At 41.4% G+C, this 20,013-nt stretch overlaps 1 protein-coding gene across 2 annotated transcripts in view; it reads right to left on the reverse strand.

Annotated features, from left to right (window-relative positions):
- BEND4 (BEN domain containing 4) overlaps window positions 1-20,013 on the reverse strand; it is an 82,537-nt gene that overhangs the window by 43,815 nt on the left and 18,709 nt on the right. For both annotated transcript variants that reach the window (XM_030191342.1, XM_030191343.1), the window contains exon 3: window positions 2,172-2,263. In XM_030191342.1, coding sequence (XP_030047202.1) covers window positions 2,172-2,263 — 92 coding nt within the window. The remainder of the gene's footprint in view (window positions 1-2,171; window positions 2,264-20,013) is intronic.

Raw genomic sequence — 20,013 nt, forward strand, 5'->3', positions numbered from 1 at the left:
GGAGCTCTACTAGATAAATGGACACTGAGTAAAACACAACAGTTTTTAAATTACTTCACTAATTTAGTGAACAAAACGTATTCAACACTCATACCACCCATGTGAAAAAAGTAGCTTTCCCTTAAACTTGATAACTGGTGTACCACCCTTAAAAGCAATAATTGCAACCAAACATTTCCTGTAATTTGATATCAAGTTGTTGTGGAATCTTAGCTCACTCACTCTTTGCAGAACTGCTTTAATTCACATTTGTAGGTTTTTGTGCATAAACTGTTCATTTCAGGTGCTGACACATCTCTATTGGGTTCTAGTCAGGACTTTTACAAGGGCAATCCAGAACTTTCTTCCTCCTCAGCCATTCAGATGCAGACTTGCATTTGTGTTTTGGATAACTGTTTTGTTGTATAACCCAACTGCACTTCAGTTTCAGCTCCAGCTCACTGACCGATTACCACAAAATTCTTAAGGAGAATGGCCGGTCAACTGCAGAATTCATGGTTCCTTCAATAATGCAAGTTTTCCAGGCCCCGAGGAAGCAAAGTATTCCCACACCACCATGTCTGACTGTTGATATAATGTTCTTACTGTGAAATGCTGTATTTGCTTTAAGCCAGAGGTAATAGGACTGTGTTTCCAAAATGTTCTACTTTTGACTCATCTGTCCATAGACCATTATCCCATAAGGCTCGGGGAGCATCCAGGTGTGTTTCTGCAAATATGAGCTACGTGTGTCTCTTAGCTCTTGGTAAACAGGACAACTTGTGAGTTCCTCCAACTAAGGGCCCCTTTTACTAAGACACGCTAGTGATTCCCAGCGCGGCAAATGTGACACAGTCCATTCAGTTTGAATGGGTTTTGTCATATTTGTCGCAGGGGAATCATTAGTGCAGTTTAGTAAAAGGGGCCCTAAATTATGTTCTTGAAGACCTGGGATTTCCCTCTCCCTCTGTTTGTGAAATGGAATGGGATCCTCTCCTTAGGGGTTGGGGGTGGGGTGAGGTAGGGAGTGGTCTGGATTGTTGTCTAGAAAGGACACTGATTTGTGAGTAGAGTTCGTTGAGAATTTTAAAAAGAGGTTGTACTTAACTTCAGCCCTACTTCTAGATTTGGAAAAAGTGAGAGATAATCTGGAATACTTTAAGTGGGAGACATGAGCTCTGTTACTGTTTTGCTAAGGTTATTTTTGTGTTTACTTGCTCTACACTGTGTACATTGCAGTATATTCAATAATGATTTTGTAAAATAAAAGAATCTACTGTAAGTTGCATACTATATCAGGAATAACTTTTTAAAAAAAGGGGGGGGGGGTGGAAGGAGGAAATGTAATTCAAATATAAACTGAGGGATTTATATTCCAGCATATCTCTCCCTCTTCCTCATCCCCCCCAACCACCAGCATTTCTCTCCCTCCTCCCCCCCCCAACCAATAGCATCTCTCCCTCCTCCCCCCCAACCAACAGCAACTCTCTCCCTCCTCCCCCCCAACTAACAGCAACTCTCTCCCTCCTCCCCCCCCCCAACCAACAGCATTTCTCTCCTTACCTCCCTGTCATGGGTGATGCAGGTACAAAAATCGTTGCAGTCGGCTGGTGTAGGGCCTTGATCTGTGCATGCTCAAAGCTTGCCTGCTCTAGCCCCTTCCAAGACTTCCTCCTCAAACACTGGAAGTGTCAGAGGGGGTGGAAGCCAGCAGGCCTTGAGCATGCACAATTGCTCAAGGCCCCGCACCAGTCAAGTGCCATGATTTTTGATTCAGTGTCAGTCATGAGAGAGAGGTAAGATGAGACATGCCGTTTACCCAGGGAGTAGATAAATGCCAGACTGAGACCCATTTTTTGGGGGGGGGGGCATGGGGGTGGTTGTACAAAATAAAATAAAATAAAATCACCATTTATACTCAAATATAAACCACAAGTTTTGTTTTTTTTAAGCACATGTTAAATCGTGCGTTGGTCTTCAGCCCACATTTGTAAAACACACATCTTATTACATTGGCCCTACTAAGATGGCTTTGAAAGTGGTCATCTCCGTAATGCTCCCAGTACTAGACAGACTTTTGCAATTCTGTACCAGAGCTTGGGTTTCTATAGCTGGAGATAGCAGGCATCTCATAAGGGCTGGTACTGCAGTTTTATGATTTTTACAAAATGCATCTTCCCTGCATGTTCTACCTCTGTTGGCTGGTCTGCTGGCTGTGGTATCACAAGCTGATTGTGGTGCTGAAGTACCGTCTTCAAGTAATCTAAAACAGTCTGGCAAGGAACTACAAGAAAAGAGAAAAAAAAAGTTATTGCATATGCTTTATCTCACATCGAAAGAAAAAAAAATTTAGAGGTCCTTTTCCTAAGCTGTAAGCAATGATGCGCGTTTACCTAGTGGCGTAGGAAGGGGGGGCGGTGGGGCGGTCCGCCCCGGGTGCACGCCGCTGGGGGGGGGGGGTGTCAGCTCCACCGGTTCCCTGCTCCCTCTGCCCCGGAACAGGTTACTTCCTGTTCCGGGGCAGAGAGAGCAAGGAAACAACGGAGCTGACGCAGCTCCCAGCGACATGCACTCAGGGGCGGATCGGCCCTCTCGCTTGCCCTTCGCTTCCTAATGCAAGTAAGAATGCGCTCCGGGGGAGGAGGGTGCGCAGCGGCGACCCGCCCCAGCTGTCAGCCGCCCTCACTACGGTACTGCGTTTACCGCAAGTTAAAAAGCACTACCATGGGGCAAGCTCAGACATCTTGTAGTAGTTCTGGGATCGGTGCCTGCTTCCCACGTGCTAAAAAATAGAATTTATTTTTTAGTGCTGGGGCATGTCTGGGGGCAGAGAGTAACAAAAAAAGAAGCAACACTGGACCTTCAGGATTGAGATAATCGATGTCTTTTTTTTATTATGAAAATGATCCGACACGGGCCGTGTTTCGGCGTACAAATGCCTGCCTCAGGGTCTAACATAAAATAACATATAAATGTATTAGTCAAAAGTAGTCATAAATAAAAGCATGCACATATAAAAAAACAATCCATATATAAAAAAATTTTTAAGACTGACCATAAATAACGGTAAATCAAAGCATACACATATTGGAAAACAAATAAAAATTCTTTATAAACAAATTACACATATACAATATTATATATATATATATATATATATATATATACAGTGGTGGAAATAAGTATTTGATCCCTTGCTGATTTTGTAAGTTTGCCCACTGACAAAGACATGAGCAGCCCATAATTGAAGGGTAGGTTATTGGTAACAGTGAGAGATAGCACATCACAAATTAAATCCGGAAAATCACATTGTGGAAAGTATATGAATTTATTTGCATTCTGCAGAGGGAAATAAGTATTTAATCCCTCTGGCAAACAAGACCTAATACTTGGTGGCAAAACCCTTGTTGGCAAGCACAGCGGTCAGACGTCTTCTGTAGTTGATGATGAGGTTTGCACACATGTCAGGAGGAATTTTGGTCCACTCCTCTTTGCAGATCATCTCTAAATCATTAAGAGTTCTGGGCTGTCGCTTGGCAACTCGCAGCTTCAGCTCCCTCCATAAGTTTTCAATGGGATTAAGGTCTGGTGACTGGCTAGGCCACTCCATGACCCTAATGTGCTTCTTCCTGAGCCACTCCTTTGTTGCCTTGGCTGTATGTTTTGGGTCATTGTCGTGCTGGAAGACCCAGCCACGACCCATTTTTAAGGCCCTGGCGGAGGGAAGGAGGTTGTCACTCAGAATTGTACGGTACATGGCCCCATCCATTCTCTCATTGATGCGGTGAAGTAGTCCTGTGCCCTTAGCAGAGAAACACCCCCAAAACATAACATTTCCACCTCCATGCTTGACAGTGGGGACGGTGTTCTTTGGGTCATAGGCAGCATTTCTCTTCCTCCAAACACGGCGAGTTGAGTTCATGCCAAAGAGCTCAATTTTTGTCTCATCTGACCACAGCACCTTCTCCCAATCACTCTCGGCATCATCCAGGTGTTCACTGGCAAACTTCAGACGGGCCGTCACATGTGCCTTCCGGAGCAGGGGGACCTTGCGGGCACTGCAGGATTGCAATCCGTTATGTCGTAATGTGTTACCAATGGTTTTCGTGGTGACAGTGGTCCCAGCTGCCTTGAGATCATTGACAAGTTCCCCCCTTGTAGTTGTAGGCTGATTTCTAACCTTCCTCATGATCAAGGATACCCCACGAGGTGAGATTTTGCGTGGAGCCCCAGATCTTTGTCGATTGACAGTCATTTTGTACTTCTTCCATTTTCTTACTATGGCACCAACAGTTGTCTCCTTCTCGCCCAGCGTCTTACTGATGGTTTTGTAGCCCATTCCAGCCTTGTGCAGGTGTATGATCTTGTCCCTGACATCCTTAGACAGCTCCTTGCTCTTGGCCATTTTGTAGAGGTTAGAGTCTGACTGATTCACTGAGTCTGTGGACAGGTGTCTTTCATACAGGTGACCATTGCCGACAGCTGTCTGTCATGCAGGTAACGAGTTGATTTGGAGCATCTACCTGGTCTGTAGGGGCCAGATCTCTTACTGGTTGGTGGGGGATCAAATACTTATTTCCCTCTGCAGAATGCAAATAAATTCATATACTTTCCACAATGTGATTTTCCGGATTTAATTTGTGATGTGCTATCTCTCACTGTTACCAATAACCTACCCTTCAATTATGGGCTGCTCATGTCTTTGTCAGTGGGCAAACTTACAAAATCAGCAAGGGATCAAATACTTATTTCCACCACTGTATATATATATATATATATATATAAACAAATTATATATATAATTTGTTTATAAAGAATTTTTATTTGTTTTCCAATATGTGTATGCTTTGATTTACCGTTATTTATGGTCAGTCTTAAAAATTTTTTTATATATGGATTGTTTTTTTATATGTGCATGCTTTTATTTATGACTACTTTTGACTAATACATTTATATGTTATTTTATGTTAGACCCCTGAGGCAGGCATTTGTACGCCGAAACACGGCCCGTGTCGGGTCATTTTCATAATAAAAAAAAAGACATCGATTATCTCAATCCTGAAGGCCCAGTGTTGCTTCTTTTTTTGTTTCTGCACTATTTTGTATGCTGTTTTACACTCTCTTTTGTGACTCTGGGGCAGAGAGTAGGCATGTTCTGTGTTAATTGGTTAGCGCAAGAGTTCTTACCACCTAAAAAAAATAGGTGTCGGTAAGTACTCGTGCTCTAATGGTAAAATTAGTGCGTGGAAATTAATAGGCAAAATGGAAAATGGGGCCGTTTTACTGCCATGCTAAAAGTGATTTCAGCGTGCAAGAAAGACCTGCGCTGTAGACAGCGCTGGCTACTTTTTAGCACTGCTTAGTAAAAGGGTCCTTTAGTGTTCCATAGTTCCTGCTGAATTCTCTGAATGACGGCACCTCGTTCTGAGATGTTAATCAAAAGTGAGTTATCAAATTTAAACAAAACTTAAAATCAAAAGAATGGATTAGCAAGGACAAAAAACAACTCATTTCCCCATCGTTGTTGGTGTTCCCCAAAATTTATGAGGCAAATTTCTAAAACCTTTGAATTTGTTATGCAGATAAAATTGGGTGAGCTCTCATAATTATTTGTATGCAGGTAAGCAGATTTTCAGCACCTGAAAGCAAGTACATACCTTATAAAAGATGTACAAACTTGTCCGCACATGATATAAATTCTACGATGAACATTAGCAGTAAAATTTGAGAGATTGAAATCATTCTCCACAGACCCTGGTTTAGGAGTAAGGGTCATTCCGCTTATGGTATGTGCAAAACAAGTCCATTTGGAGATATTGCCCCCTAAGAGAGGCATAGGAGACATTTCTTTGATGAGTACTAGATGTAAGCATGCATTGTTCTTTTGTGAGTGTGAAAGAGTAGATGACATGTTAAAAATGTACTCTAACTAGACACCAAAAATATTTTTTTAAAAGAATACTACGAGCCTAATAATCACCTGAAAAAAAACAAACTGCCTCCAAATATATCCCCGCCTTGAGTGAATTCCTTCAAAAATGCGGTAAATAAATCATAATGATAAATAAAATGAAGGAAGGTATGCCTGAAAACAAAAATACTCATCAATTATACAGTGGAGAAACAATGTCACCATTATGGTCAAGATTTATGACCATGACACAGCCACTGCTCATTGAGGGTGTCTTTTACAAAGTTGCGCTTTTAGCGCCTTTGCAAAAGGGGCCCCAAATCTTTTCTACAAGATAAACAAACAGAACCAAATATTTTTTACTTAATGGTAGGGATGTTGAATGTTTCTCCTTTAATGCTGGAAGATACAAAATCTGGTTAAATTTTAAAATATTGAACTTCATAAGTTACAATTTAACAATTTGAAAGGCTGCAAGCTTTGTTGAAGACTAAAGATGTTTTGTTAATGGCGCCCCTTTTTACTACAGGGGGTAGGGCTACCACGCAGGTAGCATGTGGCAAAACAGAGCCACTCTGGGGCGCACTGAGGCATCCCATAGTATCGCTGTGGTCTTCCTTCATATATTTGGAGCTCTATTTATAACTCATATTTTACTATGGCTAAACATATACATACACACACACTCACACATTCACTTGCAAAACAACCGAATTTGCAAACTCATGCCCAGATGATCAAAAGCAAACACGGGCGCTAGAGGTCAATAGCACCCTACTAGCACCTGTGTTTGCTCCCACCCAATGATCAGGGCTGGCCAACGCATGTAACAATGCGCTGGCCAGCTCTGAATGCAATGAGCATGCAAATGCATGCTAAACAGGGCATTACCTTTTCCTCTTCAATATTCAGCGGGCACTGTGCCAAACAAGGGTGCTGCTCTTGTGGCAAACCCTATGCTCAGAGCTGGCGTTAGAGTTTGCAGGGCATTGGGGAGAATGGAGAGCCCTGTCCAGCATGCAACTTCATGCTAGCAGGTCTCCCCATCCTACCCTGGACAGATGACCCGACACCCTTCCCCCCAACACAGCACCGGAGACCCCCCAGCCCTCCTGACACTTTCCTGATGGTCTAGCACTCCCCAACTCTCCCCTGACATAGCAACCACTGTCCCCCCTCACAGAGGCAAAGCAGACACCACCTTCAACAGAGAGCGCTGGAGGTCCAGTGGACCTCCAGCCCCCCTCCACTGCTGGTCTAGCACCCTCTCCCGAACCTCCCCCCCCCGGTGTACCTCTAACTTTGAGGAGGGAGTAGCAGTCCCTCCTTCCTTCAATGCCGCCTCCAAAATGGTGGCGCCCTGCAGTGCATCCTCAGATGCGTTGGGCGGGACTTCTTTTCCATATAAGGAAGTTTCTCCCTTATATGGTAGGAAAACACTGCCCAGTTCATCCCAGGATGCACTGCGCAGGGTGCTGCCAGTTTGAAGGTGGCACTGAAGGAAGGAGGGACTGCTACTCCCTCCTTGTCATTAGAGGTACAAGGAAGGGGGTTGGGAAGGGTGCTAGACCACCAGACCTCCAGCCTCCAAGACCTCTCTGTTGGGTGAGGGCTGTCCGGTTGCCTCTGTCAGGAGGGGGGGTGGCGGGGAGGAGTAAACCACCAGGGAAATGTTGGGTGCTGTGTCGGGTGGCTGGGGGTGTCGGATGCTTTTTTTGGGGGGTCAGGCCTTGCGTCAGGGTGGGATGGGAGGGTCTCCAGCCCTGTTTGACTGGTCCGGGCTTTTTTGAGAGCCCAGACCTGTCAAACAACTTCTGCGGGAGGATTGTGCTTTGGCCCAGGCATAATCCTCCCGCAGAAGTACCCCTATGATCAGAGCTAATAGCGTACTTAAATTTGCATGCTATTAGCTCTGATCATAGGGGCATTAATGCCCCTTGCTATTCCAGCGCTAATTTTAGAGAACTGTTTGGAACAGGGCTTCTGATCATTTGCCTGTCAGTGTGTATAGGTACCTTTTATTGGAAACACCTTGTTTGTGCAGGATCTCAGTTATTCATAGCTATGAGCATAAAACACCATTACTAAAAATACATTCCTTCGTTGATCAGAACATGAGTTTAGCATTAAGTACTGATCCCTGTCTTTTATTTTTTTTTTTTTTGGGGGGGGGGGGGGGTTGGTTTTGTTTTTAAAGCTAGTTCAGTTCACAACATCCCAAACAGGCACACAGTGATTTGTAATCCTTTTTATTTGAACCAGTACTACGAGCACAGGGAAGGAAAGGGCAGAGACCATGAAAGATGAGCATCCAAGTATTTTTGAGCATCTCGGGATGTCTATATATTTCTCAGACTAATTCATTTATTTATTTGATAAACCAGCATAATAAAACCTTCATGGTGGTGTACAGAACTTAGGGCCCCTTTTACCAAGCTGTGGCAAAAGGCGGCTGGCGCTGGCGCGTTTTACACTTGCACCGAGGCCCCCTTTTACCGCAGCTGGTAAAAGGGAAGTCTTGATTTCCAACAGGAAATGGCTGGGCAACAAGTAAAGCACTTGCTGCACGGCCATTTCAGGCAGGGAGCCCTCACCGCCACCCACTGAGTGGGTACACTCCGGCGCTACAAAAATAAATATTTGTAGCGCCGTAAATGACGGCGCGCTAAGGGTGGGAAGTACCATCGGGGTGCTGTGGTAGCCTGGTGGTACTTCCTGTATAGCGAGCGGTAAGCCCGTGCTGGCCTTACCACTGCTTATTTATTTATTAGGATTTATTTACTGCCTTTTTGAAGGAATTCACTCAAGGCGGTGTACAGTAAGAATAGATCAAGCATGAGCAATAGACAATTACAGCAGTAAAAATATTCAAAAACAATATAAAGTATGGCATGGTATACTATTTACAATGTCAACACAACAAGTAATAGAACATTATAGGTGATAGCAAAGGGTACAGCAAAGATGTAACATATAGAAGGGTAAGAAAGTAGGAAGAGTTTGAAAGTAAGGTGATTGATTAAAGAAAGTTGCACACGAGGTCAGAGAAATGGTTAAATGTTATCTCAGCTAGAGTAGGAGTGCTTAAACATGTCCTGCTGCAGTATATGCAGCCTGAGTACTCCTTGTGTGTGTGACTGAGACTAGCGAGTTAGTTACCTCTTCCAGTAAATTTTTTTCTTCTCCTAGTTAGGCTTTTGCTGTCTTCTCTGCAAATATTTTATATCCCCTCTGAGAAAGTAAATTGGACTTTGTGTTAAGACATTTTCTCAGAGATAGAAGTTTAAGCCCTATGGAAACACTAGTCCACTTTAACTGTGGTTTAAGAAATACAGGAGCCCTTTTACTAAGCTGCATTAAATCAGCTTGTGTAGATTTTACTACATGGTAGACATTAGCATGGACCTGTGCTAACACATACCGTGCATCAAAACTAGCCAGCACATTTTCCACAACTTACTCAGGGGCCTTTTACTAAGCTACAGTAAAAAAGGGCTCCCGCACTAAACCAGGCGGTAACCAGGTAATGCGCGGTGCTTCCTGATTACCGCCAAGCAACCCCCTGTAGAAATTTAAAAAAAAAATAAAAATATATATATATATATATATTTCCGCTAGTGCTGGAAATGCTGAGTGCTGTTAGTGGAATTATCGCTGGGGTCTGCATTGGGCCGGCGGTAGCTCCAGATTGGTGTGCAGTAAAAGGGACCCTTAATTCAGGAATGGGTGGGTCCATGGGTGTGATGGGGCAGAGCAGGTAACCGGCTGTACAGACTAGCATATGGTCATCATCACGCACTAGCTGTCATGACTGTTAAGTGCTGCTGTGCTTACTGCCACCCTGACTGGGTTAAAAACTGGTTAAATGGAAGGAGACATAGTGGTAAATGGAGCTTGCTCTGAGGAAAGGGATATTATCAGTGGTGTACCGCAGGGATTGGTCCTTGGGCCAGCTCTTAACATCTTTGTGAGTGATACTGCAGAACGGCTATCTGGTAAGGTTTGTCTCTTTGCGGATGATACCAAACTCTGTAATAGGGTGGATACCTCGGAGGGTGTGGATTGCATGAGGAAGGATCTAGTGAAGCTTGAAGAATGGTCCGATAATTGGCAACTAAGATTTAATGCTAAGAAATGCAGGGTCATGCACTTGGGTTACAAGAATCCAAAGGAATGGTACAATATAGGGGGAAAAGTGCTTCTGTGTATGAAAGAGCAGGACTTGGGGATGATTATATAGAAAAGGTGATGGTCAAAGCCAGAAGGATGCTTGGGTGCATAAGAAGGATGACCAGCAAGAAAGAAAAAAAAAAGAGGTGACAGTGCCCTTGTATAAGTCTGTGGTGAGGCCCCATATACAGTACTGCACCTATGGAAAGATATAAACAGAATGGAGTCGGTCCAGTGGGTGGCTACAAAATTGGTAAGTGGTGTGTTATAAAACATACAGGGACAGGCTTATGAACCTCAACATGCACACAACAGAAAGAGAGGTGGGAGATGAGATGTTTAAATACCTCAGTGGCGTTAATTTACAGGACATGAGCCTTTTTCAAATGAAGGAAAACTCTGGAATGAGAGAGCATAGGTTGAAGTTAACAGGAAACATGTTGAAGAGGAATCTAAGAAAATACTCTTTCACGGAAAGGGTGGTGGATGCACGGAATGGCCTCCCGGTGGAGGTCGTGGAGACGAAGACTGTGTCAGAATTTAAGAAAACATGGGACAGGCACGTGGGATCTCTTAGGAAAAGGAGGAGTTAGTGGTTATTGAGGAAAGGCAGACTGGATGGGCCATTTGGTTCTTATCTGCCGTCATGTTTCTAAAAAGGAGGTGGTAGGTGAAGCTATGTTATCAGTAGTCCGACAGCGTGGCTACCTATCTCAGTACAGCTGCCCTGGCACTCGATTCCTCCCTTTCACTCTCCCTCCTTGCCCCTCCCCCAGCAGCTCCTCCCACCCAATCAATGCATCGAGAAGCCCTGCCCTTTCTGAAACGCCCCCCTTAACATCAACCCAACCCCATGAGAACCCCCAGGGTGGATTTGGGGTGGGGGGTATAAAAAACAAAAAACAAACACTTACCACACTTTACTAGAAGAGCACCAAAATTACCGTTGCATTTCCCAACTCTCTCTGCAATTCTACAATTAGCTAGCTAGGGAAAGAGCTGCTCCTTACACATCTCCTCCTAACCCTGAAAGGTATTCTGAACAATGCTAAACAAATCTGTGCCAGAAATTCATGGCCAGGTTGCATCCTATTTTCTTTAGTAAAGAAAACAGTCTTATTAGAACTGTTCATGTGTACTCCTAAAGAAGACTTTTGAGTACCACAGAAATAAACTGCAAAAAACACAAGCTACTCAAAAAATTAAGTTCTAGGTGGGTGCCAAAGGAGAAGAGAAAGCTCTAGCCTTCTGGAGACCAGGGAGAAGCCACAGAAGGAATTTTAAAAAAGGGAAGATTTTTCTCTGGTTAAACCAACAGAGCAAGAATGTGTCTCTGCTCTAGCAAAAAAAGGCCATCTGCCTAGCCTACCACATGTGATCAACCTAATGAATTAGTTCAACACTTATGGCAACACCAGGATTATCAACCTTCCCTCATCAAGAGAAGAGGTGTCAAACTGCATTCCCGGAGAGTGAAGAAATCCAGAGGAGATATACCAGATAGGAGTAGAGAGATTGATAAGCACAGCTCAGAAGATGAACCTTGAGGTGATAGTGTCTTAGGATCTCATGATGTCGAAACAATGCAACAAGTTGGTGGTCATGGCCAGAAGGATGCTAGGCTGCATAGAAAGGAGTATAACCAACAGAAGAAAACAAACATTATATGGGTTTGCATCATAAGACGTATGATGAGAGACTTTAAGGAACCGAACATATATACCCTGGAGAAAAGGAGAGACAGGGGTGATATGATACAGACATTCAAATATTTGACGGGTATAAAACCTTTTCCAGAGAAGGGAAGGTGGCAGAACTAGAGGACATAAATTGAGGTTGCAGAGGGGCCGACTCAGGAATAATGTCAGTAAGTACTTTTTCACGGAGAGGGTGGTACATACCTGGAATGCCCTCCCGCAGGAGGTGGTGGAGATGAAACCGGTAATGGTATTCAAAAATGTGTTGGATAAACACAAAGGAATGCTGTATAGAAGGCATGGAACAAACAAGCTTAGCAGTGATTAGATGGCAAAACCAGTAATTGGGAAGTAAAGCCAGTACTGGGCAGACTTCTACAGTCTGCGCCCTGTAAATGGCATGGACAAATCATGATCAAGTATGCATATGTAGTTCACATATTACATGTGATGAGTTACCTTGTTGGGTAGACTGGATGGACCATACAGGTCTTCATCTGCCTTCATCTACTATTTTAATATTATTTATGCATTTATTTATTTATATTTTGTTCACACCTTTTTCAGTAGTAGCCCAAGTTACATTCAGGTACACTGGGTATTTCCCTGTCCCTGAAGGGCTCACAAGCACAAACAGCCTGGTTTTCAGGATATGCACCTTCTTTGTGACCCTCCAGGTTACTAGCAGGATTCTATGACATCTTTACTCTGCTCATTGACAATAGTTGATTCACCTGGTTTTAAATGGACCACAATAGCAATGAAATAACACCAGTGCAGAAGATTACAACTAAATGTCTTCAACTCTTCAAAAACCATTGAATGTGGAAGACGCCATAGGTTGTTTTTTTCTCACAGCCATAGGAACCTGTGTATTTCTTTCCAGAGAACTAAGGGCCTAGTGGTACTATTTTGGTATTTTCAAATCTCAAGCAACCTTGAAGATCCCCCTTGTAATGAGTCAGACTGAACCTTATGAAAAGTATTTTAGGAAACCCAATTCATGCTATTACAATTACAGGAAGCAAAATATTTTGCTTGGAAATGAACATCAGAATGGAGCATGCATTTTTGCAAAAAGATTCTTAAAGATGTCTCTTTTCAGTGTACTGCAAGGCCAAACTGTCACAGGTTGCTTCAGTTTTCTTTAAAAAAAAAAACAAATGCTCAAAAATGTGATTTAGAGTAACTGACTAAACATGAAGGGAAAAAAAAAACCTGCTTCATACCCACAGTACAAACCACAAAAACAATATCTCTTATCAAGCTTAAATCATGCATGCATTGATAAGAGATAAGCATTTTAGAACAGTCCTGGAAATATGGTTTAACCATGTTTTTACATAGTGCTTATAAAGCACATTTCAAATAAAAAAAATAATCTGAAAATATATCAAGAAAACCAAGAATATGTGCAGTAATGGCTTTCTAATTTCTTTAGCAAACATCCGTTCTCCATTCCTTTCAGCAAACCATAGTTCAGTTCTCTCCCCTGTTTTCGTGCAGCGATAGGTTAATTAGGTCTGATTCAATTATATGCCTGGAAAACAGATCCTGCCAGACTCTTGATTAATTGCTGCAATTCTTGAGATGCTTGGGGGAGGGGGCATCTCTTCTGTGTCTATTAACCAACATTAACATTAGAAATAAGCTTGGCTTTTGTAAAAACAACATGCAATAGGAATAGCAAAGAAACCAGCTCCTCTCCATTGACATCCTTTCAATTATAAATTCTAAGCTACATAAAAATAGTGACCTAACATACAATGCCTGTGAAAAATGTACAAGGGTGTTAAGACTTTTACAATTCAGCTGTCTAAAAAAATATAATTCTAAATGCATTAAAATGGGAGATGGTTTTGCTGATTTACACAACCTACTACACACTTCTAATCTAAAAGAACAATTATAGGAATATTCAGACAAGCAAATAGAATGTTGGGCTTGGGGGATTATTAGGAAAGGGATGGAGAATAATACAGAGAATATCTGTCTCTGTATTGCTCCATGGTCATGTATTGTGTGCAAGTCTGGCTGCTGTATCTCAAAAGGAAATAGTGGATTTAGAAAAGGTACACTAGCCAAAATGATAAAGGCATGGAACATCTCCTCTACAAAGAAAGGCTAAACAGGTCAGGGTTCCTCAGCTTGTAAAAGAGACAGCTGAGGAGAGATATAATAGAGGTCTATTAAACCTGTTTAGTCTTTTCATAAAAGTACAAAGACTAGGGTGCCATACCTTGAAGTGATTAAATGGTACATTGAAGAAACAAAACAAAATTAGAGAAAATATTTTTTTTTACTCAACTCATAATTAAAGTTCTTTAATTTGTTCCGAGAGGAGTTAACATAGCTGGGATTAAGGTTTGAATAAGTTCCTGGAAGAAAAGTCCACAAACCAATAATGAGGTAGACTTGGAGGTATTGCCAGGTACTTGTGACCAAGATTGATTACTAAAGGAACCATTTTGTCTGACTCAGTATAGCGGTTCTTTATGTTTGATTTCATTCTTGTTTATTGAAAAAAAGTCTTCACACCTCTTGACTCAATACTTGGTAGAAAAAGTCTTTGTTGCAGCAATAACAGCCATGAGTCCTTCAGGATAAGGATCTACTGACTTTATACCAGTGGCGTAGCTATGGGGGGCCATGGGGGTCTGGTCCCCCCCAAATTGGCTCTGGAGCCCCCAGTTTGGCTGGCATGGATCCCCACACCCCGCCAACGAAAGCGTTTGTCCCGCTCTGGTCTCACATTTCCTGGCACCCTGTCCTGTTTTCAGTCACTGCGCACCCCTGCTTTACACAACAGAATGATGCAATTTTTGCCCATACTTCTTACAGAATGGCTCAAGCTCTTCAAGTTATTTGGTATTTAACTCACATCTTCTCGAATGTTTTGTTTTATTTATTTATTTATTTGTTGCATTTGTATCCCACCTCTTTGCAGGCTCAAAGTGGCTTACAATACATCATGAGTAGTGGAGGAATGCTAATAGATAAACATTTGGTATTGCAGGAATGTTGTTCTGTGGACTGTAGTCTTCAAGCCTTGCCACAGATTTTCTATTGAATTTAAATCTGGGCTTTGACAACTGGAGGATACTCACCTTCTTGCTAAGCCACTCCATTGGTTTTGCTTAGTGCTTAGGATCACTGTCCTGCTCAAATATGAATCTTCTCCCTAATCCCAGTGCCTAGAGAAGACTTCTCTTGTACTTTGCACCATCCATCTTTCCTTCAGTCTTCATTAGCCTCCCAACATAATGCTACCACCACCATGCTTTACTGTAGAGACAATGAGGGGCATTTTTGATGACGTCTAAGTCCAACCTTGGACGTTTTGCTAAAAATGTCCAAAATTCAAATAGGGAATATAGCCATTTTCAAAACAATGACTTAAAAAAAAAAGGCTATTTGCTTGGTGCATTTATCTTTTTGGTCCATTTTCACAAAAAAAAAAGTCCAAATGAAAAATGCACAAACTCAAGCCACTGGGATGTAGGAGGAGCCAGTATTTTTAGTAGACTGGCCACACAGACATTTCCCTAGAGCAATGGGGCACTCTAGGGGGCCCTGCAGTGAACTTCAAATAAATGCTCCCAGGTACAACATCTCACCGTTGCTCCCTTATCTTGTTTGCTGAGCCCCCAAAACCCACTCAAAGCACACTACTCCCAACTTAACACCACTACAACAGCCCTTATGGGTGAAGGGGGCACCAATATGTGGGTAAAGTGGGTTTCTGGGGAGTTTGGGAGGGGTCACAGTTTTCATCACAAGTGGAATAGGTAGGGGGAGCTATGGGCCTGAGTTCACCCATCTGCAGTGCACTGCACCCACCACTACACTACTCCAGGGACCTACATGCTACGCTAAAGGACCCGAGTACAACATATGAGGCTAGCATAGAGGCTGGTAAGTAATGTTTTTAATCACTGTAAATGTTTGGTGAAGTTTGGAACGGACAGATGTTATCTGCATGCTTCAACAATTGTGTTGCTTTCTATATTTGAAAACATTTACCAAAGTTTATATACCTGAAGATTCTGATGGTTTAATGACAACATACATGCATTTGTAACCTAAATAATTTGCTAATTTCCTATTATGTTTTTTCTACAAATGGTAGCTCCCTATTTTTGTATACGTTTTGTTACCCTTTGCTTATATTCCCAACGAAGATTACAAAATATCAAGAAGTTGAATACAATAAATTCAAGAATTACAACTCAAATAATAAAAAAATATAAAGTTACAGAAAATGAGATTGTTATGTCAGGGAGCGCTAGGGAGGTAAAATTCTTAGATGTAATAAATAACTGGTTCTTGGAGCAACTGGTCCAGGGACCAACAAGAGGGGGAGCTATTTTAGATCTAGTCCTTAGTGGAATGCAGGGCATTGTATAAGAGGTAATGGTGTTGGATCCTCTGGGAAACAGTGATCATAATATGCTCAAATTTGAGCTGATATCTGGAGTAAAGTCACTAAGAAAATCTATTGTAGCAGCATTTAATTTTCAAAAGGGCGACTGTGACAAAATGAGGAAAATGGTTTAGAAGGGTTGGTTTCAAAGGTTAGGACTTTAAATCAGGTCTGTGCTCTGGCAGAATAAGACATGAGTGCAAGTAACATTTTTTTTACAACATTAAGGGCATTACGCTATGATATATGACTATAATAGCACATAATTGTTAGTTCATGGAGGTTTTTTGCCTATGATGAAGGAAGGAAACACTGCTGGCTATTAAGTTGTAAGTTTTTCTAAGCCCGTTTGGCTTCTAGAGGCTTTTTCCTCACTTACAATAAGAGAACTTCTTTGTTTGTTCACAATTCTCTGAGAACCTATATTTTGATTTTTTTTGCTGTTGTTGTTTGCAATTGGGGTTCTCATCCTGTTTTTTGATTTAGAAGTTTTCTAGCATTGTTTAAAAATACCATTGTGGAAGCCCAGATCAGATATATTCCACGTATTTACAAAAGGTGGCAAGATGAGCAAACGACAGCCAAAATGGTTAAAAGGTGACATGAAAGAGGTTATTAGAGCCAGAAGAGCATCCTTCAAAAAATGGAAAATGATTCTGAATGAAGAAAAGAAGAAGCAACATTATCAATGCTTTGCATCTACCTGACTGTGCATACGAAGACTAAAAGAGAATATAAAGAAAAACTTGCTGTGGAGACAAAAACTCATAGTAACACCTTTTCAGATACATCAGAAGCATAAAGCCTATGAGGGAATCTGTGGGAAAATTAGACCATGATGGAGCAAAAGGGGCATTCAGGGAGGACAAGGCCAGAGCGGAGAGATTAAATGAATTCTTTGCTTTGCTTCGGTACTTGTGGAAGATGATGTAAGAAATCTACCTGTACCAGAAATGGTTTTCAAGCATGACGATGCGGAGGAACTGAAAGAAATCTCAGTGAACCTGGAAGACGTACTGAGCCAAATCGGCAAGCTAAAGGGTGATAAATCACCTGCACTGGATTGTATACACCCCAGGGTACTGAAAGAACTCAAACATGAAATTGCTGATCTGCTGTTAGTGAGTGATCTGTAACATGTTACTAAAGTCATCCATAGTACCTGAATATTGGAGGGTGACCAATTTTTTTTAAAAGGGCTCTGGGGGTGATCCGGGAAATTACAGATCGGTAAGCCTGACTTCAGTGCCAGGGAAAATAGTGGAAACTATTATAAAAAAATAAAAGTATAGAACATATAGACAAATATGGTTTAATGGGACAGAGTCAGAATGGGTTCAACCAAAGGCAGTCTTGCCTCACCGATCTGTTTCATTTCTCTGAAGGCATGAATAAACATGTAGGTAAAGGTGAACTGGTTGATGTAGTGTATCTAGATTTTCAATAGAAATCAAACAAAATAAAACATGAAAAAGAAAATAAGATGATACCTTTTTTATTGGACATAACTTAACACATTTCTTGATTAGCTTTCGAAGGTTGCCCTTCTTCTCTCTACTCTAGATTTTCAGAAAGCTGTTGACAAAGTTCCTCATGAGAGGCTCCTGAGAAAATTAAAAAGACATGGGATAGGAGGCAATGTCCTTTTGTGGATTAGGAAACAGAGGGTAGGTTTAAATGGCCATTTTTCTCAATGGAGGAGGCTGAATAGTGGAGTGCCGCAGGGATCTGAACTGGAACCCGTGCTATTTAACATTTATACATGATCTGGAAATCAGTACAATGAGCGAGGTTATTAAGTTTGCAGATGACAAAACTATTCAAAGTTGTCAAAACACATGCAGGTTGTGAAAAATTGCAGGAAGACCTTAGGGAACTGGAAGACTAGGCATTCAAATGGCAGATGAAAATTTAATGTGGGCAAATGCAAAGTGATGAACATTGGGAAGAATAATCCAAATCAGTTACCTGATGCTAGGGTCCACCTTAGGAGTCCATACTAAAATAAATAAATAAATAAACATAGGTGTCACTGTAGACAATACGCCGATATCTTCTGCCGTGTGTGGCAGAAGCCAAAAAAGCAAACAGGATGTTAGGAATTATTAGAAAAGGGATGCAAAATAAGACCAAGAATATTATAATACCTCTGCAACACTCCACGGGTGACCTCACCTTGAGTACTGTGTTCAATTCTGGCCAAAGTATCTCAAAAAACATATAGCGGAATTAAAAAAAGTTCAAAGAAGAGTGAACACAAGGATAAAAGGGAAGAAATGCCACCCATATGAGGAAAGGCTAAAAAGGTTAGGGCTCTTCAGCTTGGAAAAGAGATGGCTATGATTGAGGCCTATAAAATCCTGAGTGATGTAGAAGTGAATCAAATTTTCACCTCTCAAAAAGTACAAAGACAAGGAGACACTCAATGAAATTACACTGAAATACTTTTAAAACAAATAGGAGGAAATATTTTTTCACTCAAAGAATAGTTAAGCTCTGGAGCTCATTGCCAGAGGATGTGGTAATAGCAATTAGGGGGTCTTTTACTAAAGGCACAGTAGCGTTTTTAGTGCATGCTAATATTTAGAGAGCACTAAATGTTTGCAACATCCAGGAAACAAGTTTAAACTCCTAGTAAGTTCCCCTTGAGGGTATTTTGTTTTTCTTGTGACATGGATTTTTTATACTTATTTTGTTTCTTGTTTTTAGACTAGCAGTAACTTTAGAAGCTCCAGAAGCAGGTCTGTTGACCGAAACACTGCATTTGATATGAGCATCAATGTTGGGTGGTGAAGTTTTTCTAATCAGCGTTGAACCTGCTAATGCAGGATAAGTAGTTGCCATTTTCTATTTTTGCATCTATAGAGTGAGCATCTACATGAAGCCTAAATGAGGTTACATTTTATTTGTTTTAGAGGACCTTGAAGTAATGTTGCACAGTTTGTTCTGGTGAAATTAAAATTCAATAAACGTAAGCCTGTTTTATAAAGGTTTTGGTCTCTGGAAGCAAGTGATTGATAATATACAGTAGGCTCGAGGATTTGAAAAAGCTTTGCGCAATATCGAGATCCAATAGCCTTGCTACATATGGATATCTGATGCCTCCAGAGCTTTTTCCAATTTTTTTGCTTAGTTGGATGATACAGCGATTTTTGCTCCCTTTGGTATTAGATGTTTCTGTGGAGCATTATTAGTTTCTGCCAGGCACTTGTGACCTGGCTTGGCCACTGTTGGAAAACAGGATACTAGGCTAGACCGACCATTGGTCTGACCCAGTATGGCTACTCATGTTCTTAGTACCTAGTTTTCCCCCTTTTCTTTGTTTGTTTTTACTAATTGGGTTTCTGCCAGGTACGTGTGACCTGGATTGGCCACCGTTGGAAGCAAGATATTGGGCTAGATGGACCATTGATCTGACCCAGTATGGCTATTCTTATGTTCTTATGAATGCAATAAATCCAGAATTATAATTTAAGTATCTACCATCATGATATTGAGATGAAATATTTGTTAAACAATCAAGTTTTTAAAGAATTATGAAACATCATATAATCATTAATTATTCCAAATGATGTTGGAAGGGAATTCCATGTCATAGCAGCTTGGTAGTATATTGAAGAATGAAATATTTTTCGTGACCTACACCCCATAATAGATTGGAAAAGTAGAAGCATCTAGTTATGAGTTTTACTTACCGAATTGTTATGAAGAAAAATAGCCTAGTCACATATATATGAAGGAGCTAAGCCATTCAAAATCTTAAAGATAAAGAATGCATAATTTAAATTGAGCTCTGGCCTCTACTGGCAACCAATGTAGAATAATCAGCAATG

Source organism: Microcaecilia unicolor, chromosome 2, assembly GCF_901765095.1.
Source record: "Microcaecilia unicolor chromosome 2, aMicUni1.1, whole genome shotgun sequence".
Lineage (NCBI taxonomy): Eukaryota > Metazoa > Chordata > Amphibia > Gymnophiona > Siphonopidae > Microcaecilia > Microcaecilia unicolor.